The sequence below is a fragment of the Eubalaena glacialis genome, chromosome 6 (genome assembly GCF_028564815.1).
Source record: "Eubalaena glacialis isolate mEubGla1 chromosome 6, mEubGla1.1.hap2.+ XY, whole genome shotgun sequence".
In the NCBI taxonomy this organism is placed as follows: Eukaryota; Metazoa; Chordata; class Mammalia; order Artiodactyla; family Balaenidae; genus Eubalaena; species Eubalaena glacialis.
In genome coordinates this window covers 43,477,594-43,501,892 of record NC_083721.1, presented here as the reverse complement: position 1 = coordinate 43,501,892, position 24,299 = coordinate 43,477,594, and the positions used below count along the sequence as shown (strand labels likewise).

Below are 24,299 nucleotides of genomic sequence, written 5' to 3'. Positions count from 1 at the left end.
CCTCCTGGAAAATTCTTAGAGGAGAGATAAGTGCTAACAACAAACTACAACTTCCTACTCACCCAGAACAATGTGTTCATTACGAAAAAAAAATGTGTCCTGGTCCAAAGCTACTCTTACGGGGGCTGCTCATATTCTGGTGAAAGAATACGGTGATGAATCCTACGCTCAGGATGGTCCTGATAAGCAAACAGCTTTAAACCATAGTAAAATCATTTGTGTCCTTTAAAAGACAATGCACAGCAACACTAGATTTCATTGAGGGGCTGGGGGGATAGAGGGGGCATAGGTGACATTATAATACAAGAGCTGAAAGGGAAGAGGTTGAGAATTTTCTGGGTGCAGACTTCGGAGGATTAATTATTGACACCTACACAGGAAACCCTCCATTTGGGAGCTGCCCTGTGTCATGTTTTGTCATGCCTACATAAATTATATTAGAAACCGAAGTGAGCTTTTATATTAATAGCCCTCACCTTAAGAGTTCTATCTGTAGAAGAGGCAAATTCCTCCTTTGGCTTATCCTACAGGCTGCATTCTGAGAATCAGAAGAGAACAACCAACTTCGATCATTTGAACACGGAGCATCAACTAACACCTACAGAAAAAAAAGGACACGTAATGCAATTATGAACTGAAAATATATCCTCAGACACAAAGTACATAGGGAAGCTAAGTAAATCATGACAAAAAGTAGCAAATAAATAAATAAGTTTATTTTAAAACCGAAAATACAACTTGGTAAGTTCTTTATGACATTTCTTCACTAATACTTGACAGAAAAATTTCCTGTGCACTTTCAGTGTTTGGGTTTTTTAGGGGGGAGGGGGAATGAGAGGACTAACAGTCTACTAGTATCTACCAATATTTCATATTTTGATGACAGCAAAAACTTTTACAAAAGTTACTCATTTTAAACAGATGTTACTATACTTCTGAATTCTCAGCATTTATTTTTAAGAACTAATAATTCAACTTCAGTTTACTGAAATGCTTTCTTTTCCTTCAACTGTCATACTCTGATATGAAATGTTACCAAATTAAAGCAATACTGTGCACATGTTTGAGTACTGACCCAAATAATATCTGATCTCTTCCTGAGTATCTTTGAGGTACTTGGAAATAAAAAGCATTCTATAATCCCTAATCTCAATGTTTCCGCTTCCTTTGAACATGCTGACCATCAAATGAAAACTGCTTCCATGTTCATTTTATCAAAATTTCCCAGGGTACTGAGTAATTGTATGAGGCTATGTCTGGAAGCAGATGGAAAACAACAACAACAAAGCAACATAACAGTGGTATCACTGGGAGTCTATCAGTCTGTCACAATGTAATAAAAGTACCTTGTCAAACGTTTCAGGCTGGGCATCTCCCATTTCTCTGCCATCCAATTCAGACACTTTAATTACATTTACCAAAGGCTGTGGGACGAAAGATTCTAACGTCTGCCTCAGCCACCTCAATCTCAGACTATCGTATTCATTACAATGAAGATAACCTAAATGTAAAGGATTAAAAAGTTTTAAAATGAACACAACGGAATTGTTAAATTTCCACTTTTGATCAAATAAATTTCAGAAAGAAATTGGTTCATCATAATTACGCAGAAATAGGGCTCAGAGGTAAACATTATGATTCTTTTATGTTTAAAAACAGAAATACACTCACGAACACTTCATAAAACATTTACCATAGTCATGCCTACAGAGCCTCTCAGAAGCTCTCACCATTTACTCATTCAAATTTCATTTTGAAGATGAAAACCTTTAGAGAATTATGGATTCCTAAAGATATGCTATACAACCAACATCTCAGACACAGTTCTCTCCTAAAACTCTTAAGAGTAAATGATATATTCGTAAGAGTAAATGATATATAAAGTTCCTTCTAGGACAGAACACCTTCATTTTAAATAAACGAAATGTGGTATGTGGAAAAAAGCATGTAAACTGTAATTGGCTTTATGATAAGAAAGACATGGGCTCAAATTATGAGCTGTGAGACTTTGGGGAACTTACTTAGCTCTCCTCAAGAGTCTCAGTTTCCTTATCTGGAAAATGGGGACTGCCCCTAGTGAAGGGGTTCAGAACACACCACTTCAAAATATGCTGCTTTGACATATTGATTAGAGTTAAAGGCACTTGAATAACAGCTGACGCACGAAGGGCATTTTGACCTTTCTTTTTCTTCCTGAAAGCAGGAGGTGTACTCCCATGTGAAAGACACCCTCCCTATACCAGGAGGAAAGAAACATTCTTATCACCAGAAACACAGAGTCAAGGCCAAGAGAAAAAAATCTGTATGCTTGACTCCTGTTACTCTGTCTTATGTTGGTCACAGCCAGAAGCCCTAAGACGACACAGGAGAAATTTTACCACCTCTACCTTACAAAGTGGTTGTTAAGATTAAATGCTACACCCTAAACTTATACAGTACTGTATGTCAATTACATCTCAATGAAACTGGAATAAAAAAGTAATTGTGATATTTTAGTAACATATCTTACATAGGACTGCAAAAGTAGTAACAACGAATGTTTATAATAATTACTAACAATTCTTGAGTCCCTATTAAAGACTAAGCATTTTTCTAAGACTTTACATGTAGTAACACATTTAATCCTCACAAATCTATGAGATAATTTTATTATGGTTTCTGTTTTACTGATAAGGAAACTGAGGCCAAGAGAGGTTAAGTAATTTGCCCAGGTTCACAGAGCAGGAAACCAAGACACTTGGTTCCAGAGCCCTACTTACTTTTAAGCACCATGCCATGCTGCTTCTCAGTAATAGAAGGCATTTAGCAAATGGTTCTCTCCCTAATAAAATAGTTGTTTTGTTCTTCCTTTATTTAAATATATATTTATAAATATTTATATATATTTATGTAGTGACATAAATTTCATATAATATATATTTAAAGACAAGCATATTTTTAAATGCATAAAAATATAAAGAAAGAACATCAAAAATTACCTAAAACCCATTGTCTTCAGATAAGCACCATCTAACATTTTGATAAATAATCATACCATATTTCTTTATGCCTATATGCACATACAAAACATATAAATAGAATTATATATTTTTGTAGTGTCTTTTTTTCACCTTACTCTTCATCTACCCCCTCCACCAACTGCCCAACTACCCCATATACCTATGCTTATATAATTGTCTACATACCCAGGATTATATTTACATACTTCTCTGTCCCATTACTCTCCATATATGCCAATATTTCAAAGGCAATACCACCAAGTCAATCAGTAGATATATAAACCATTTTTAAAGGCTGCTAAATAGTACATGGAAAAAAATGTGTCCTCCTTTATTCAACCATTGCTAATTGTTGGGCATTCACACTATTGTCACTAATAATAACATTCAATAAGCATCTTTATAAAAGTGTACTTTCATAATGTGCTTTTATTATTAACGGGATATTACCAGAGGAATAGATAGGTTTCGGTAGGGGAATTTTTAGTTTTAGTAAATACTACCCTGTCCCACCATCAAACTCTCACAGAAGTAAGTTTTATTATTAGTCTGATATGGCTTGTTATGCTGTAGTATAATCCTTGCTGTCTAACACAATTCTTTTCATTTGTCTATTCATCATTTGGTTTTGCTTTTCTGTCAACTGCCTATTCTTATCATTTGACCGTTTTTTTTTTTCTCATTGCACTATTTATATTTTTCTTACTAACAGGTAAGATGTATTTTCATATTTTGAATATTAACCCTTTATCTGCCATCTGATTTGCAAATGTTTCCTAAATTGTCTTCTGAATTTATTTGTAGTATCTTTTTAAGTACATAAGTTTCACAATTTTTTTAATAGTCAATCATATCACTTTCATAATTTCTAGGTTTTTTTATCTTATTTAAGGTGGTATTTTCAACCATTAGATTTTCAGGTCTATTTCAACTAAACATTCACACAGGCCACATTTGGCATCATCCTACACAGGACAGAAACTATGTCTTTTGCCAAGAGGGCAGGTGAGACATTGCTTTTTCTTGGAAGGCCTTGTGGTGGTCCACACAGATGGTAATTCAGGTGCAAGAAGATGAGCCTCACGTTGGGCAGGTGCAGGAGCTGTCCTGGTTTAAAAGCCTCATGTCCCACAGAAGCCTATACCTCTTCTAACAACTCCACAGGCACAGCTTCCAGGGTCCCCACAAGGGACATGCCCAATTACAAGAGTCACTGCACTCAGGCCCAAAGCATGGCATCCCCATCAGGTCTTTAGGGTTTATTTACTCTTTCTCCCAGTGCACATTCATTTTACCAGTCAGGGTCATTTTTATCAAAAGCCTAGAAACAAAGTGACAATTTCTGTCAGGTTACCAGGGAAACAAATCACGAGAACTAACTGAAGGTGAAATTCTAATGCAGAGTAGGAAAACTTTCTGTAAACTCTTTGCTCAAAAATATCTGTGTATATGTGTGTGTGTGTGTGTGTGTATACACACACACACACACACACACATTGTTGTTTTTCTGGTTGTCACTCCACTGTTAAAAACTTGTAATGGCTTCCCATCATCCACTAAATAAAGTTCAAACACCTAGCTTTAATTAAATGTCTGTAATAGTGAGACCTCAAGAGAATTGTTCACTTTTAACCACTACCTCAATTATTTCACCAAAATACCCTGTGCTCCACCAAACTTGACTGACTCATCTATTTCTCAAACATACTATGTACCTCTCCTATAGTACTTAACATATTTTATGTCATAGGAGAGTCCATGTGCATTGCTTACCTTTGCCACTACCAGGGCTCCAAATTTCTATATGGAAGGAGCTCAAGAGATGACATCAATTTTGTTAGTGGGGAAAGGAGTAGAAAATCACCTTAAAGCTGCATTTGTACAGGTAGTACATTCTTTTTTATTTAGTTTACACTGGTTTTTTGGTGTGGTTTTTCAGAGGATTCACTAATGCAGCTTATGAATAGGTGTTTGAAAGCTCTGTCTCAGCCTGAAATCGCTAGAAAACAGTCTAAGACGAAAGTTTACATTATAGAAGGGGTACAGTCCCAGGGACACAAGAGTGAGAGAAAAAAGGAAGTAAATCATGCACGGAGGGAGCACAAATATAAGAGGGTTTGTAATAAAGCTAGCTACAGCTTCGCTCAGTCTCTCAGGATATGTCCATAGTCAGAAATTACTGACCCTTGTCAGAAACTGGCGTTTAGTGAAGTAGAGACGAAGAACAAATAATCTACTGGCTTCTTCCTGTATCCAGCCTCTCACTGGTTAAAGTCCATTCCAAGAGTTCATAACTCCCACACACTTCAGGTTTGTGTTATCTGGCCCCTCCAGGCAAGTACTAAGGAAGCCAGAGAGTCCCTAGCCCAGGTGCAGCAAGCACTCAGGTGTGGTGACCTCTACTTGTCAGTTGGCACCCATCCAAAGGCATCCCCAATCTGTGGCAGTAGTAGCAATAGCAGCAGAAAACTGCAGGATGGCCTGAGCCTTTGCTAGGGTTTCTCCAGTGTGGAAACAATTCAAGCGGCTCAAGCCTTAAGGTGAAGGGGAGTAGGAAAGGTGAAGCCAAACATATCTGTGATGGTGTGTAAACCAGGGTCATGACAACCCCCAAAGTCATACCTTGTCTCCACCCTGTCTAACAATACTAAGGAGCCTCAAAGGAAAGAATCACATCTTAATTTCATTCCATTTCTCTCTTTTTCTGATTTAGATATTTTACATTCTACTTCTATTCTTTTAGTGGTAACCCTAAAGATTTTAACATGCATATGTAGAAGAAAAATCTAAATTAAGGCAATCGCCACTATTTTTCCTAAAAGATATAAGAATCTTATAACACTTCCTCCTAAATAAGATGCTACTGACATTGTGTATTTGGGATTTATTTCGGCTTACATTTTTTAAGTGCATAAAATGTTATTATCATTGTCTTCCATAGTCAACGACTGTTAGATTTTCCCCATATATTTCCCACCTTCTTTGTTCTTCATTTCTTTTTGTATCTTCTATTTTCTATCTAGTATGGCTTTCTCTCTTCCTCTAGAATTGTTGGTGACAAACCTTATACTCTTGCTCTCACTTGGTCTAACAAAATGTCCATTTCACTTTTGCTCTTCAAGGATATTTTGGTGAACACATTTCTGAATTGACAGTCATCTTTTCTTAGCACATTGAAAACATCATTCCTCCGAAAGCTGGCTTCCATTATTATGCTCAGAGGTCAATCTTCAGTCTAACTGTTGTCCTTTGAAGGTAAAAAGTTTGTCCTCTCTGGCTGCTATTAAGATGGTTTTTTATTTCCAACGTTCTGCAACTTCACTGTAATGGTCTATACTGGCTTAGCTGTGGTTACAAAATTTCAGAGGGTATGTCCACTCCTCCCCCACCACCAAAGTTGAAGACAGGCTTTCCTTTCAGTCCCTTGGAAAGGACAATTTCTTCCTAGTTTACCTTATTGGAGGGAATAGCATTTTGGAGTCTCAGCTTTACGTAAGTTAGTCTCCTAGTAGATGCTCTCTTTGAGCAGGCTCTGGCTTCTTTTTTATTCCCACATGTTCATGAAGCACTAGAAATCAACGTGCAAGTTTTCGGGGGAAGCAAATGCTCTCAAGTGAAAAGCCAGCTTCAATGCTCGATTTACCTCCTAGGTTCCCAATCTCTTAATTTTTGGCCACTGAGTATTTGCAGATCATTGACACATTTAAAAAGATTGTTTTTCTTTAATATTATATCCCATATTTTTAAGTTATTTTCAGCAGGAGAGTTGGCTAAAATACATAGTTTGTCATACCACAGGAAACAGAAGTCTTAGTTATCTCTATATCCTTCAGAGCTCTACACCTACCATCCAATGCCTCGCACACTGTATGTGCTCACTAAATGTGGCTGACTTGATGTGAAACATGACAGTATAATAAAGAATATTCAAATTGCTAAACCTGAAAATCAGGGAAGCTTTTCATTAAATTGTAGCTTTAGTCAAGATTCTCAATTCAGCATTTTAAAATAACTCTCAGATGAAATATAACTTTATACTATATTATTGTTTGGTCTAGACATAGATTTTATTTGAAATAGGCTTAGATTGGTTAAACTTTTTAAAATATATAATGTAAGGCATCACAATCCAAGATTCATATATATACTAAGACTCACTATATTGAGACAGAATTTCATGCTTAAATTGTCAAAAATAAACCAAATCTTTTTTTTTTCAGCTAAGTAGAAAAGGGGCTGAATTTAAAAAATTCTTGAAGAAGTCATTGTGGTTTTTCAGGAATAGCATTTTGGAGTCTTGGCTTTATGTTTTATTTTTTTACTACATGTTCCAAAATGGTCATTGCTAGTATTATTTCCAAAAAGAAGGTGCACCTAATGCAGGGAGTTCTAGGAGATGAGGGAGCAGGAAGGAGGGCAAAAGCAATTTCAGTAAAGAAAGGAGTCTTTCTAATCTTCTCTACCACCAAAGGCCAACTAGATGTAAAAAGAGTATTACTGACAGCAAAGAGAATTTCATGCCAGCCCTCAGCAAGAAAGTTGATGAAGCCACTCCATCAAGCTGGGTCATTCTTAATATGCTAATGCTTTCCTACTTAGAATCATAATTGTTTTCTCTTTTTCTATCAACACCAGGACATTATGAAGGCTACGCTGACAAAAGCAGAACAACAAAAAACAGTGGACAATCCCTCACTGTGCTAACAGGTGGGAGCAGCTGGACCAGAGAGAAGTACACTGATTTTTTTAATCATCCTAAAATACGAGCTTTTTAATCATTCAAAGCTGTGAGCCTCCTGGCCCAGAATAAAGGCCAGTACTGATCTAAAGAAATTCAGTGGATAAATGCACACTTAGTGCAGCCATCATTTTAAGCTTTGCTTATAAAAGCTTTTTTTAGATGGCTTCTGCATTCCAAATTCAAGCACTGTAGCTAACCTAATTTAGGCTTTGAGCATCAGCATGAAGACATCTGTACTTCTTAGTAAACCATTATCATTAGCCCTTCTTAGATGAAAAGCTACTTTACTTGGAACACTGTCTGTAATTCATTGCCCTTGACGTAAGAACAGGACGATTCTTCTGCACTTCAAACTCCTAGAATATATCTGTTTGCCTTTGGATTCCTAATCTGGAATTTCCTTACCATAAACATGTAAAACATTTATAGCCTACTAATGAGGATAATCTAGGATTAAAATGTCTTCTTTTCAAAGTGGTACCCAAATTTGGCATTTCTCTTCCATCTTTCATAATACTAAAAATTCTATATTCAAAATTGATGCAACGAACAAAATAAGAGTACTGTCAAAGAACACACAGTGACAGTAATAACAAATACTCCTTATAACACGATTCCATAAAATTTCACTTTCAGCTAAAATTATAAAAATAATAAAATAACCTTACAAAACAATCTCTTTCGTTGTGATTTCTTACAAAACAATACAGCAAGCTTCAATAATAGAGTTTTAACCACAATTTGAAAACACACAGTGTGGTTTCGCCTAAATATACAGTTAACTGATATATCTGTACCAATGCCTGGTACAACTGGATTCACAGTTCTCATAAAAATGTTTGTAATCTATTTCAATAGGAATGCTATCAAAGGAAGATATAAAGTAGCAGTCCTCAAACTAGCATATGCATGCCCTGGGGATACACAACAACTTTTTAAGGGATAAGCAGGCTTAGATAGTTTCAAAAGAATTAATTTTCAGATCATCAACTTCTTAAAAAAGGAGAACACCTCTGGTCAGGGCTTCTCCTAGGATAACGGCCCTTCACTAACTTTACAAATGAGGAGCAAGCTCCCCACCCATCCAGTATCTTATTACAAGTTGTTCCAGGGCATAGAAACCTCCACAGCCCTCCAAACAAAGGCAGTTCAACACACTGGTGCTTTGGCTGAGAAAGTGAATGAGTCTCCTAATTAGGCAACACAGCCTTTTTAAATTGAGATGGTTTCTAATCCTTTGCCTTCTTCAAAATCAAAAACAGACCTAAAGAGTGTTCACATAGTAAATGATTAAAATAATGCTTGGTGAAAGAGACCTATGTGATTTAGGGTTATAATTCAGGAGTTTTAAAGAACTAGTGAGATTACTATAACACAATTCCCACCATCTTTTTATCTATGTGAACAGCATTTGCACTTATAAAAACAAAACCACCAAACAAACAAAAACCAGACAGAATTGATTCTGAGCCCTGTCTTATCTAACCGTAAGTAATTTTCATTCAGGGAAACCTAAAGTAATAGTTTAAATGTCCCATCGTCTCATTAAGAAAATATAATGAATGCATTACTTTTAACAAATATATATATAAAAATGTATATTACATACATTTCATCATTTTTGTACTACTAATAATAGTAATGATAAGTCATTTCAGAAGAACTTTTAAAATCTTTAGAATTGCACTGTCCAATACTACATCCACTTGCCACATGAGGCTAGGAGCACTTGAAACGTGGCTAGTCCAAACTGAAATGTGCTGTAAGTGTAAAATGCACACCAATTTCGAAGACTTTGTAAGAAAATGAGAATGCAAAATATCTCATTAATAATTTTTATTTTGATTACATGTTCAAATAATATTGTGGACTTAATTGGGTTACAATGTATTATTAAAATTAATTTCACTTGTTTCTATTTTTAATGAGATTGCTCAAAAATGTTCAATTATATATGTACTTCATGTTATATTTCTATTGGACAGAACTCTCTTAGAACCTTATGGTCCAATGATACAAAAATTGATTTTAAATGTATATGTTTTTAAATGTATACTGTTTTAAATGTATATGTTTTTGTTGCACAGAAGTATGACAAGGACATCAATACAAGACTCTCAAATGTAAAAGTAACAATAAAATTTTAAAAATCTTTGTCATTAGCTTATCAGCTAATGACATTATCTGATAGATTTGTGTTCACAAAATGTTGTAGTTTTGTTCCCAATTACCTGCCAATTAAGTAGCTGGGAAAAAAATGTTATTTACACTATTTCCTCAGCTAATATTTCCATTCTTTTCCACACTATCCTGGATTTTAGACTTTCAAAGTCTGCAAACTCAATCTTACATTTCTCCCTGCATACTTTAAAAGTATTTTGTAACATGTGGATATTTAAAAGTTGTCAGTTATGAAAAGTACATTACCTGGATAAGCACACTGTAGCAGAGCTATCGATTTGCCTCCAGGGCCAGCACACAGATCCAGAACCTTTTCCCCATCCCTCAATTCCAGAGCCAGTACTGGGAGAAGAGAGGCAGCATTCAGGAGATAGTATTTTTTTAGGTTTCCAATTTGGTGTCTTTCTGAAGGCATTCTGTGTGGAGTTCTGCTAAGGTAACATTTCATTGATTTAGGATAGTAGGGTAAAGATCCTTGAAAGAGTGAGTGATAGCCCTTCAAATGTAAATCCTTTTCCAGTTCAAAAGGATAATTGAATCGGTTAAGAAGCACAGCATATTGCCAACATGATGGAGATGTTAGTATATCCCTAGAGAGAAAAAGAAAAACAGAGGGATGTTAATATTATACACAGCAATACAATCTTATATTACTAACTGAGGGAATGTGGTCCTAGTTTTACACTTTACTTACCTGTGATTTTCAGAGCCAGGAGTAGTATTACAGACTTTTTCTTTTGCCTCAGGCTCCCATATTGCTCAACCCAGTACTGTTATGTTCCTGTCTATATTTAAAACTTTGATATTTTGTTCATCGTGGGTTTTTTTCTTTTCTATCAGTTTTGGTCATTAAAATCGTATTTACCTTGGTTACCAAGTTTTAGGGGCTCTGCACTAAAGAGGAATGCCTCACTTGCCTCAGTCTAGTCCCTCCCTGCAGATTATCTTGCCAAAAAAACATGGCCTGTCTTTAACATACCTCGAAATCCATCAAAATAGATTTTAGTCTATCACTCTTTGTGCAAGGAAGCGTTTTTCTTAGAGACAAAATTTAAAACCTGAGTCTATGAATACTGAAGGGAAAAGTACTATCATTAAAGGGTGTTTAAAGGAATGAGTGTTCAAGTTTTCCTCTGATGAAGATAAAAGTATGGAAAGCTAACTACAGTGAACACTACAGTAACAGAGTTAATGAGGCAATCAGTGGCTCAGATGATACAAAACCAAGGATGGTTTAAAAAATCACTCATGAAAAAAAAAAAAAAATCACTCATGGATTGATGGTGTAGGCTTTCCCTGCCCCCACCTCTCCAACAGATTTACCTTCCTAATTTTTTACTTGGTCCAACAGTTAGATCTGTTGACAATCACAAGCTCACATCAACTGACAAATGATACAGCAGGAAATATTTATTTACGAGCTGACCTTTCTAGCTGAGTTATTTGGGAGCCTCATTAACCACGGTCAACTAAGTAAATTCCAGCTGCTACTCACCCTGGTGTGGCCTATGTGAGGAATGGCTGGATTGAAATGTAACACCTGCGACTCTGGACGTGTGCCATGTGAATTTCAGTTGAGGCTAACATGTGAAATTGCTTTCTCTTTTCACTGCCTCTTATTATGATGGTGCATCACAGAAGCCCAGTGTTTCAGCCATACCGGAGGATGAAAATCTCTTTAAAAACATGCTTCACAAACTTTAGCGTGCATCAAGTGCCTGTAAGAGACTGCTAGGCCCCACCCGGGGTTTTCTGTAGGTCTGAGGTAGAGTCTGAGAATTTGCATTTCTAGCAAGTTCTCGGGCGATACTGATGCGCTGATCCCCAGGACCACACTTTGGGAACCAATGCATTACACTGGACCCTAAAAGGAAATCTATGAACGCCACGGTTGTAAACCTTATGTCAGTCCATCCTAATCTTACCCTCCAAACTAGATGAATATCTATCCAGAGTTTTAAGTCATGTAGTAACAGGGAAATAATGCTCAGAAACATAATTTTATTAATACAGACTAAAGTGGCTTGGCTTTAAATCATGTGTCCATCCCTTAGCTAACAAAGGGCTAGACACTTTCAATTGGCTTTATACACTTTCAATTGGTTAATATCTGGCAGGGCAAATCTCCATCCTTTTTTCTTTTTTTCTTCACAATTTCCAAAGCTATCTTAGAATGTTTATTGTTTCAGATGAACATGAGAATCAATTGGTCAATTAAAAATATTTTATAAAATATTTGTATAGATAGATAGATAATAACTTTGACTAGGATTATATTAAATGCACTAAATTTGGGGAGAATTAACATTTTATTGTATTCACTCTTTCCAACTTTCACCACAGTATGTTTCTGCATTTATTCACATTTTCTTTCAGATCCCTTAGTAAAGATTATTAATCTTGCATATTTCACTTAACCTTACTGTATAAAAGGATTGTTAGTTTAGGAACACTACTGATTCTTGTACATTATCCAATATGTTAAATCTTGAAGGATGAGGAGGAATTAGCCACAGGATGAAATGAAAATACAAATTCCAGGGCAAAGGCCATAGCGGCCATAGCACGCGTACAGGCACAAAGGTATGACGGACAGTGCATTTGGGGAATTAAAAGTAGTCTAATGTGGCAGAAGATTATATGGGTCAAGTATAAGATGATAAAGTTTTAAAATATTACCTTATAAATTTAAAATTCTTATAAATGAGAAGTCATTGAAAGACTCTAGGGGGGAGAGCCTCATTAGATTTAAAAACATGTACTTATGGCAGAGTGAGGCAGGAATCTTCAGAAATTATTCTATCTCATTCTTCAACAACTAGATAAAATAAGCCCTTGCTCAGAACAAATAAATTGTCTGATCCCTCTTAACCTACACCCAGCCTACTGAACTACCTGAATTTCCTGGAGCAAGTTTTCTTTAGCCTTTAACAGTCTCAGCATAAACTGCTCCCTCTGCCTGGAATGACCTTTCCTCTCTCACCCCCTTCAGCCTGACTTACCTCTCCTACTTGCTATTCACGGGGCAGTTTAGGCTTTATCTCCCCAGGGAAGCCTCTCTACCTACCACCCAATCCACCCACTCCATCTCACCCTGATAATATCAATAACAATAAAAATTACTGATCAGATGCTTACTATGTGCTTTTTGCGTGCTTACCTCATTTCACCATCACAACAACCGTGAGGGGCAGCTATTATGCTCATTTTAGAGGTCAAGCTAACTGAGGCTTTCAGAGATTTGGCAACTTACCCAAGGTCACATCACTGTTAAAACAGAAGTCCCTGATTCAAAATCCGCTGGCTTTAAAGCCTAACAGGAGTGTGAGGCCCTGGTACTGTAGCACAAGTGGTATATGACAGGAAGGAGAAGAGAATTTCTACTCCAACCCTCACCTAGTGCCAGTGGCCCCGTTCTCCCGGAAGCTTGACATACGCAGCCCTTGGGAACCAGCTGCAACAGGATCCATTCAATGAAGTGACTGCTAAGGCTGCTCGGGCTGGTACTTCCCAGCCCTGAGAAAGCAAAGCTGTGTATTAATGTGGGTCTCAGCACCCACCTGCCAGTAACCTCGTCTCCCCCCCACCCCCGCCACACACACACCCTCCAGCGCTTGCATTGGTGGGATGATGCCCTGATGCTGGTGGCTACTCACTTCAAAAGCTCTGATGGATGGGCAAGTAGCCCAGCAGACAGTGGAGGGAGCACATATTAGAAGACTCAAGAAGACAATGGCCAGGCGCCACACTCCAGGTCTCCTCTCAAGGTTCATGAGGAGGAGTCTGAAGCTGCGTCACTTAATAAACTCCAAGGCCAGAAGTGCAAGCACACCAGCAGTCAGCAGAACGGGGACCTAGAAGATCAGTGACCTGCAAATATTTTGCTAGTATTTCCACTGATACCATTTTGAAAAAAACTATGTACCCTCTGGAACATTTTAAGTTGACATCAAAATCTTCACCATATGTTTAAGGATGTAATTTCCAGCATACTGTAAAAACTGACATTTTAAAATACAAATTATACTACTTTTTAAAATCTATCCAGTGGAACCTAAATACCAGAGTGATTTTGAAACCCAGCATTGTCCATGTAAAAATTCATGGACTGACTCTTCTTGAACAGGTGGAAATTTTACACTGTTCCTTTCCCTTTTATTTACATTTTATTTCCCCATATAACTTTATCCTAATACATTTTTGTGCTTTTAATCTTTATTACCCTATCGTATTTCTCTCTCTCTCTCTCTCACACACACACACACGTGTATATACTAAATTTGTTTTCACTGTAGCCTTAAAGCTCTAAGTGTTTTATGGTAACTTCTGGATTAGTCATCAATAAAATTACTAGTACAAAATTGATCAAAATAACTTATAGATTTGATAATCTATAAATAATTTGATAATTATTTAAACATAAAAAGGAAAAATTCATAGGAAATGAATCTCTTGATGAAATGAGCTTTTTCTCCCTCATACATCCAGCAATGAATATTACCTAGTGCTATAACGATCAGGGTTCAACATCAATTCCTATTTTGAGTTTTTAGAAGGGGTGAGAAAAACCTTCACTTAAATAAGTAGGTGAGAATTAAATATATTTTGTTAAAACAATGTCTCCGTTTTGTTAAAATTCTTTGAGTTATGATCTCAAAATCACTAAATGACATATCTTCAAAAATATTTTAAATAATCTGTTGGCTGACAACTCAATTGGAGGTCCTTTACTTACGCGGAAAACAAAACTTGGAGACCATCTGACCTGTCAAAGAATTTGGTAGTCCTTAGTCATTTACAATTACAGTCCAATAGTCTCTGGAAGGGGGAGTTTTGACACCCTGGAGGAATGCAGTGTGGAAGAGTCAGGATGGTGAAAGTGTGACCCTTCTTGTAAAGTGGGACAAAGACAATGTAGAAGGGCAGGTTGGGAAAGGGGAATAAGTAACCCCCTTAGGCAACAGGGGAGCGGAGTAATCTCCTGAAAAAGCATACATGAAAGCTGAGGATCTGGAAGTTGATTGCTATAACTTGCCTGTGCTCACATATCCCTTGAAAACTGCATAATATATTATTTGGGCAATGTTTGTTATATAACATGATTTTCAACTTCTCTGTGATCTTTTCTCTTACTATTCTATTCTCCATTCTACCTTCCTATCTAATGATGAGGATAAAATATTATCTTATCTACACATCACTAAGCACAACTGCTTAGTTCTGTATAAATGCATAGATTACAGAACCCACTAAACATTCATGGTTAAAATACAGAAATCCCTTTTGTTTTATTGCTATTATTACCCACTAGAGGGCGCTCATTCACTCATTTTAAAAGCCTGGTTTAGAAATCAAGAATAAATCAACTCATGGAAGTGCATCAAGGTATGTTTTCGTGCCATTTTATTTCTATTCTTCAGAGAGTCTAATAATGAGCTGATTGCCTCCTACTCTTTCTTGACATTGCTTCCTCCTTGTTTCTCACGGAAGGGCAATCTATGTCCATACTTCTTAGCCACAGTACCTCAGATTGGGAGTCCTGAGTGAAGGTTTGTGTTTGGTGGAGACAACAAAAGGCTGAAAATATTGCACACAAGGAGTCCCTTATGTCCCTTATATCAGGAGACATGTGCATACACTCCCAAGACTGGGACTCCAGACCCTTCACAGCAGCACACTTGGTAGAGGAAAAGGCACAGACTTTCAAGTCACAGGCTTGGACTGGCCATAAACTGAGACACCTGGAAATTTTTCTAATCTCTGACTCTTAAAGGGGCTAAAAGTTACTACTACACAGGGTGTGCACAGATCAAGGTTGAAAATGTGTGTAAAGCCAAATAAGGGTCAAAATAGAAATCTAGATACTAGTTCATTTCTGTTTTCCTCAACCAGCCCACTCCACCTCCACCCTCCCTTCACAGATTCTGGTAATGCAATCTGGTTATATGATATTTTTTACTGCTATATGTGAACTATGTGACCTCTGGGTTAATGAGGAGAATATTAAAAAAAAATATATATATATATATATATTTACAGACAGGCCAGACTTAACTATGGCTTTTTTTTTTTTTTTTGCCTTCCACAAAGTACACACAATATTTCCAAAGTTCATAAAGATTTCCAATTAATCCTCCCCTCATATATATTTGAGGGCAGACTATATATAATCCATCTTTGTATTCCCAATGCTTAGCACAATGCCTGGTATATAAACACTGCCTAAGTTGTGAATACATACGTAGACCACTTGCACAAGTCTTAAGATACTGGTTCTTCAAGGCCCTCCCTTGTCAGGGAAGAGACAAGTCAGTAAATTATGACAATACAACCTTGAAAGAATTACAACAGCTGTATCATCAAAATGCAATGGAAACACAAAGGGCAGAACTAATTTTGCCAAGCGCATATGGGACAGCTTGATGAAGAATAACAGTAATAGTAATAAAAATAATTCTCACATGTACTGAGGGCTTACTATACGTCAAACAATATTCTAAACACTTTGTTTTTATATGTAAATTCATTTTCTCTTTCCAAATAATTACATGAAATAGATACTATTTTTCCCACTTTACAGACAAGGGTAGTGAGGCACAGACATGTTAAAGAACTCTCCTAGGTCACTAGCTACAAGATGCACAGGCGGGATCTGAACCCCCACTTTAACCACCGTACAGAGGGGAAAAGGAGGGCGTCATTCCTGGCAGAGGGAACAGCATACTCAGTCCCGAAAAGATGATGGAGCCTGTCTAGTCATGATAAGACATTTAGTCCAAACGTAATGCTGCAGACAGTGGGGGAGCAGAGGAGGCTAGTATCCCAGGAGTGACACGTTGGAATACGGCAGCATTGAGAAGCAGCATGACAGCGTGGGTAAGACAAACTCCCAGGGCTTTTCCAAATGTGAGCTGTGTATCACTGGGCAAGTTACTTAACCTCTGCATGCCTCAGCTTTCCTATCTATAAAATGGAAATAATAATAACTACCTCGAAGGGTTGTACAGGATTATGTTATCATCTGTAAAGTGATTAGAACGTTGTCTGGCATATAGTGCCATAAAAGTGGATGCTAAACTAAGCAAACAAACAAATACTAAAGGGGAGAGACTATGGAAAAGGGCTGTTGCAATATGTCAGGTAAGGAAACAATGAAGGCCTAACTAAATAGTAACAGTGATGATAAAAAGGAGATCCAAATTAAGAAACTTCTCAGGTAAAAGCAAAAGCACTTGGGGGGCATTTAGATTTTGATGGGGGCAGGGCAGTGGTGTGTGGTGGTAGTACAGAGTTAGGGAGACCCCAAGACCACCCTTACTATTACACTGACTATTAAGTTCGGGTTCCCCAAGACCACTCTCAGGTTGATTATTAGCTAAAAGCTATTTTATTAGCTATATTATAAGCTATAACTCACTGTTACACTCATGGTTATGGTTACAGCTTATTACAGTTAAAATCAGGCAAGGTAAGAGATGCAGGATGCAGAGTGTAGGACAGTTCAAAGCATGAAGCTTCCAGCTGTCCTCTTCAGTGGAATCATGGACAAGGATAACCTTTCCCCGTAACGATGTGTGACAATATGCACAGGAGTACTGCCAACCAGGGAGTCTTGGCGTCTAGATTTTACTGGGGCTCAGTCACACAAACATGACTGACTATCCACTCAGCTGACCTTCAGTCTCCAGCCCCTCCGGAGGTTGGAGGCAGGAGCCCTAGCTGATACGGTGGCCCAGAGCCCCCACCTCACATCACGTTGTTACACTTCCCCACATTGCCCAAGCCCCCAGGTAAACAAAGACTTCTAGGCAGAGCATTCCAAGGGCTTAGAGATCACCTCCAAGGAGCTGAGGGCAAATGTCAGACCTATCTCTGAATAAGGTTCATTCTTCACTAAAAGGCAGTAAAAGTGCGGAGGAGGAAAAAGGAAACTGAATTGATAGTGATGCCTTCAAGTGAGACAGAATATGCAAGCAGCAAATGGCAACATAGGTTTGGTAAGGGAAAATAATAATATGCTTTTGAGTTTGCCTGGTACGAAACTAAGTAAAGTTATCAGAAAACACTTAAGCTTGGCAAGGGCTGCATCACTTGAGATGACAGCACACTGAGGGAAGTTTAGAGTCATGCCATGAATGGGCTCACCTTAAGTAGAACAGGTAGGTAACAAGTAGGGCAAAAATTGAATCCGGGTAAACTCTCAACTTCAAAGGGCTGCTAAGAGTGTGATGGCAAGAAGGGTTTTTACAAAACGATAAAATTAAAATAAACACTAAACCTACCCCACTACTACAGAAAACTAAAAATACTGAGTAAATTATTAGCTTTCTAGATAGCACAAAAATGCACTCACCTTTCCCTGGAAGTACATAGACTCTGCAAGCACAATATTACGACTTGCAAATAAATAGTTAAAAAACAAAAGTATTTCTGTTCTTATTTCTCCATGCCATCCTCCATGCTCAGACTACTTTCTAAGCTGAGAAAGCCTTTATTTTGCCTATGGCAAATTTAGCACACGTTTATGCAAAACTTAAATTACCATGAAAACCCAACAAAAAGGTAGATGAAGCAGAAGGCATGGCTAATTAAATGGACTGCTCATTTTGGTTAGGGTCAAATAATAATTTATAAATTTGTCTGTGCACAGTAAATAGAAAAATAACTCATTACAGGGTCTGAGCAGCCAGATAAAGTCTGAAGACAATACACCTCTTGAAATTTTTTTTTTTTTTTAAATCATCCATTTACGCCTAATTACATCCCAGGTATGAAAGGCATATAGAATAGGGGTTAGCCGTGGGAGTTCATGAACCAGAGAGCCTGGGCACAAATCCCAGTTCTGCCACTTACTAGCTGAGTGAACTTGGGCAAATTACTTAAAGTCTGTGCAGTTCCCTCAGGTGAAAAGTGGGAAACAAACTTCAGAGGTTTGTTCTAAGGGTCAAAAAAAGTCAGTATTACCCGGCACATAATAAGCATGCCATAGGTGTTTGGTTATTTGGCTATTCTATTTGAGTAACTGTGCATACTGAAAACCTCATGAATTAATTACATGCTTCACTATTCATTCCTCTTTCTTCTCTGTGATAGAAGACACCCATTTAAAAATCTAGTTTTGAAATAAAACTACAACTATAAACTACATTTTCACATTACAGTATTTACAAGTTTCTAAAACAGTTTAATTTGTCTAAAATTATTTCAGAACCACTTCATACTTTATTAAATCACCAAGACCTGGCTTCTCCTCAGGTCACTGCTGGCACCATCAGGTTTTGTTAGATAAGACTAGGTACTCCTGCCTATTTCTATTGGGATATTTATGGAATTAGCAGTTTATATAGTTTTAATCATGCGTCTCCTCCTCCATGAACAGACTGTCTGAAAACTGGTCCTGGGGACTGTCTTGCTCTTTGTATTTCACAGTGTATGGTATACTGTATCAGGCACTCAATGTAAAGAACCCACAGAGCAACATACTGACCAAACACAAAACTCACTAAACATACAAATCGAACTTCTCTCACATCTAGGCATTAAATATTTCTCATTTCTGTTTTCTATAATACATTTAAGTAATTTGTGTGTCTGTGTGTGGGCACAGGCATGTGTGTTCAAAACACAGCCAGCTATAGATACGGGGAAGAAACATGATTACCAAATAAAGTGACTTCAGCTAAGATAAAGCAGTGTTGGCTTTAAAGACTTGTTGCATTATCTCCTGAATTTCAGAAACTAGTCAAATACCGGCAAAATTTTTCTTTCAGATTTTTCTGTTACAGTATAATTAATTTTGTCAAACTGGTGGACAGTCCTGTTTCAAAGATCAAAGCAATTTCTTAAGGCAAGGGCATAACAATTTTTGCTTATAACAAAATTACCACTACAAAGTTTTCTTTCTACCCTTTCCATTTTCCTATGAGCCAATCTATTTCCTCCTCCTTCTCCCTTCTGAAGCCTCAGCAGGAAATGGAAACCAGGTTTAGATTCCTTTATCTTTTATCTTCACAGCACCCCTCCCCCAGATGGGTTTATTTCTTGTTCTATCATAAAGCATCAAGAGATGAATTATACTAACCTTACTGTATGCCAGGCATCTCCAAGTTCTCTGGAATATTCCTTTTCAAAATGATCCAATACAACTTTGCAAATCTGTTTTGCAACCTTCCTCTCTGATTTTGCTTTCAGCTATGATGATAAGAAAAGGATGCTGACACACTCTGATGTTACCAATTTACTGAACTTCAACATTATCAGTAGTCTTTTTTCTTAAGATAACAACACTTTTTTTTCCCTGATAATTACTAGTTCTTACAACAGGAGCTGTACCTCACACATAACAAAATTGTATTGATTATCTACTTATGAAAAAAAGGTTTCTCCAAATGATTATTGCTCAAGTGTAAAGCAAAGGGTAAAGCAGAATTGCGGTGTTAACACAGGAATGTGTGTCAAAGGAACAAAATTGATTTAAATAAGCCACTCTAGATGTTAACATTAGGGGAACTGGGTGAAATGGGCACAGGAAGTCTTTATTATCTTTGCAATTTTTTTGGAAATGTAAAATTATTCCAAAATAAAATGTATTTAGAAGAAAAGTCACTCTAGTTTCCTGTGGAAACGTCCTTGCAGTTCTATTTCATTTACTAATCCAAGAAAAGTTTACCTATGTAACAGATATCCTTTAAGCTCCCAGGACAGTACAGTGACAAAGAGAGTCTCAGCCCTCCAAGAGCTTGCATTGTGCTCAAAGCTGAAAGGAGTGGATATTAAAGTCTGCAGGCGGGACTGCAGACAGGTTATTTGAGGCGGATGTGAGTCTTGGGAGAAAACGACAGAGAACGCTCAAGAACAAGCCTCAAAACACTCGGCATTATTCTAGAGCTTTGGACTGAAGCCAGAGAAACCCAGAGATCACCAAGTTCCCACATCCCAGCCCCCTCCCTCGCCACGTCGTCGGTCGATAAAGTTTCTGGTTCAGTCACAGGCACCCGGCTGGATCCCAGCCCTCACCCGGGTCAACATCATTCCGTCAGGAGAGGTCAAACAAGAAGTCAGGACCACCGAGCATCTCAAGCTTGCCGGGAACCAAAAGCTCAACCCGTCTTCCGAGTTTCGCCGGAATTCTCTCCCATCCCTCACTTTTCCGGTTCAACTTCTCGCGAGATTCTGCTTTGCCTGAGTTATCGAAATCTCGCCAAAAACCCTAGGTCCCGCGAGAGGCAAGCGCAAAGCTAACTTCTGCCGATGGCTGAAGGAGGCGGTGCCTACCTACTCCGGGGGCGTGGCTGGGGCCCGTGGGCGGAGCCTTGGGCAGCCTGTCCTCAGAAAGTCGCGCCTCACGCTGAACAGTCTCTCACTGCTGTGTGCTTGAGGCTCAGTGAAAGGATGGAAGTGTTTGTCACTATTAGGTACGTTGTATGATCGTTGTTTTAAGATGTTCTCAGAGGCGAAGCTAGTTACTGTTAATCTACCAAATCCGAAGACACCCGTTATCCCAGATATTCAGGACTCAAGATAAAAGAACGGATATGATGAAAAAGAAATTGTCACGCATTTCCTAGAGATGGCCCATTGGGATATAATCTCTCTTTTAATGGGGAGGGTTAAAGGATTAAATTGATTGAAATACACAGGTAAAGCGTCTAGCATAGAGACTAGGGAATAGTAAATGCCCAAATGTTAGCTGCTACTGTGTATTATTTTCACTATCTTGATCTTCGTGATTATCATCAAGTTCTGATACCAAATGCCTGACGACCAACATGACCTTACACCCTACACCCTAAAAAATGACCCTCCTCACCCACCTTTACTAGGGGAAGTGTTACTGGTTCTCAGGAAAGTAGTCCCTAATATTTAATGACCATCATCATTTTGAGACCCTTGATGCTCCAAATATCAGTATAGTGTATAATATAGGTGCAAATCTTAGGACCATGTAAAAAGATAAATTTCATTACCCCAAATGTGATTTGAAGCTTAATATATTTATTTATTTAAACAGGTTACCCAATAATCTAAAAATGAATTTATATTTGGTGCAAAAGAAAATATAGTACTAAGGAGTGAGATGATTAAATGCACTACTTTGTTGAAAGTTTAAGGAAAAGTCATTAGTCTACCTTTTAGCCTCAGAGATTTTATATACTTTATTTTTTCTGTACTCATTAGATTGCTGCATTTAGTGAATCAATGTGGTAGTATATTTGCAATGTAGACATATAAAAAACTTTAAAGGAGGTAGTAGAAATCATATTTACTATTTTTCTATTAGGGAAAGGGGATATGTTAGGCTTGGAAAGCGGTCATATTTGTTCTATTATATTGTTTTGTGACTTCTTTAGCGCATTTCTGTTTTCTGAATTTTAAATAAACTAATGCTCATTGAAGAAAAAATAATTTTTAAGCCTATGAGAATGAAAATCATGCATAATGCCACTAGAGATAATCACTATTAACATTTTGGTGTGTTTCTCTAATTTTATGCATTTTCAAGTTTGATAAGACTATGTATAATGTATCCTCTTTGTTTTTATAAGCAATTTCTTTTATTAAAAATTCTTCATACACAGTACATAATTTCTAGAAGTTGCATAGTATTTGAAGGTATGGAGGTTAACATACTTACTAGCTATCTTATTATTGATAGACATTTTTGCTCATGAATCTTTGCATGTCTGATAATCTTATAATTTTTAATTATGTCCTTAGTCTGGGTAGGTTTTCAAATCTTATTAGTTATTTTATTTCTGTTGTAAATTACCTGCTCATATCCACTTACCTAGAGCTGTCTTAGTGCTATTTATATTTATATTTATATTATTTGAGATGTTAACCATATCACATTTTCAACTACTTTGCCAATTTTTCTTACAATCATTTGATTTTAAATGTGAAAATAGGACTTCCCTGGTGGCGCACTGGTTAAGAATCCGCCTGCCAATGCAGGGGACATGGGTTCGAGCCCTGGTCCGGGAAGATCCCACATGCTGCAGAGCAACTAAGCCCATGCACCACAACTACTGAGCCTGCACTCTAGAGCCCGCGAGCCACAACTGCTGAAGCCTGAGTGCCATAATTACTGAAGCACGCGCGCCTGGAGCCTGTGCTCCGCAACGAGAAGCCACCGTAATGAGAAGCCCGCGCACCTCAACGAAGAGTAGCCGCCGCTCGCTGCAACTAGAGAAAGCCCACGCACAGCAACAAAGACCCAACGCAGCCAAAAATAAATAAATTAAATAAATAAAATTTTTTTAAATGTGAAAATATTTTAAATTTTTATGCGATCAATTGTTTGAGTTTGTAAGTGATTCCATTGCTTGGAAATTTCTTCCCACAGAGGGGAGCAACTTCTGTTTCTTTCTCCCTTTTTTCTTTAGTTTGATCTTTCTCATTTCACCTAATCTATCTAAAATCAATATCAGTGTATCATGAGAATATTAATGGATTTCCCCTAACCGACACCAAATAGCTACTGAAGAATAAAGTTCCACACTGAGTTTTAAGAAACTGCTTTACAAGCAGCTCATATAGCTCAATATCAAAAAAACAAACAACCCAATCAAAAAATGGGCAGAAGACCTAAATAGACAATTCTCCAAAGAAGACATACAGATGGCCAAAAGGCACATGAAAAGCTGCTCAACATCACTAATTATTAGAGAAATGCAAATCAAAGCTACAGTGAGGTATCACCTCACACCGGTCAGAATGGCCATCATCAAAAAATCTACAAACAAATGCTGGAGAGGGTGTGGAGAAAAGGGAACCCTCCTACACTGTTGGTGGGAACGTAAATTGATACAGCCACTATGGAGAACAGTATGGAGGTTCCTTAAAAAACTAAAAGTAGAATTACCATATGACCCAGTAACCTCACTACTGGTCATATACCCAGAGAAAACCATAATTCAAAAAACCACATGCACCCCAATGTTCATAGCAGCACTATTTACAATAGCCAGGACATGGAAGCAACCTAAATATCCATCAACAGAGGAATGGCTATAGAAGATGTGGTACATATATACAATGGAATATTACTCAGCCATAAAAAGAATGAAATAATGTCATTTGTAGACACGTGGATGGACCTAGAGAGTGTCATTCAGAGTGAAGTAAGTCAGAAAGAGAAAAGCAAATATCGTATAATAACGCATATATGTGGAATCTAGAAAAATGGTATAGATCAGGGGTCCCCAACCCCCGGGCCATGGACGGATACTGGTCCTCAGCCTGTTAGGAATTGGACCACACAGCAGGAGGTGAGCGGTGGGCAAGCCATGGAAAAATTGTCTTCCATGAAACCGGTCCCTGGTGCCAAAAAGTTTGGGGGACCACTGGTATAGATGATCTTATTTGCAAAGCAAAAA

General features: G+C 37.6%; 1 protein-coding gene across 1 annotated transcript in view; it reads right to left on the bottom strand.

Annotated features, from left to right (window-relative positions):
- The window catches only part of NSUN3 (NOP2/Sun RNA methyltransferase 3), a 51,044-nt gene extending 29,995 nt beyond the window's left edge, over positions 1–21,049 (bottom strand). The window contains exons 1-5 of the mRNA XM_061192998.1: positions 20,938–21,049; positions 20,003–20,112; positions 10,168–10,511; positions 1,347–1,501; positions 477–598 (exon numbers count right to left, since the gene is read on the bottom strand). Coding sequence (XP_061048981.1) covers positions 477–598; positions 1,347–1,501; positions 10,168–10,511; positions 20,003–20,112; positions 20,938–20,952 — 746 coding nt within the window. The 5' untranslated portion in view covers positions 20,953–21,049. The remainder of the gene's footprint in view (positions 1–476; positions 599–1,346; positions 1,502–10,167; positions 10,512–20,002; positions 20,113–20,937) is intronic.
- Between the last annotated feature and the right edge of the window lie 3,250 nt (positions 21,050–24,299).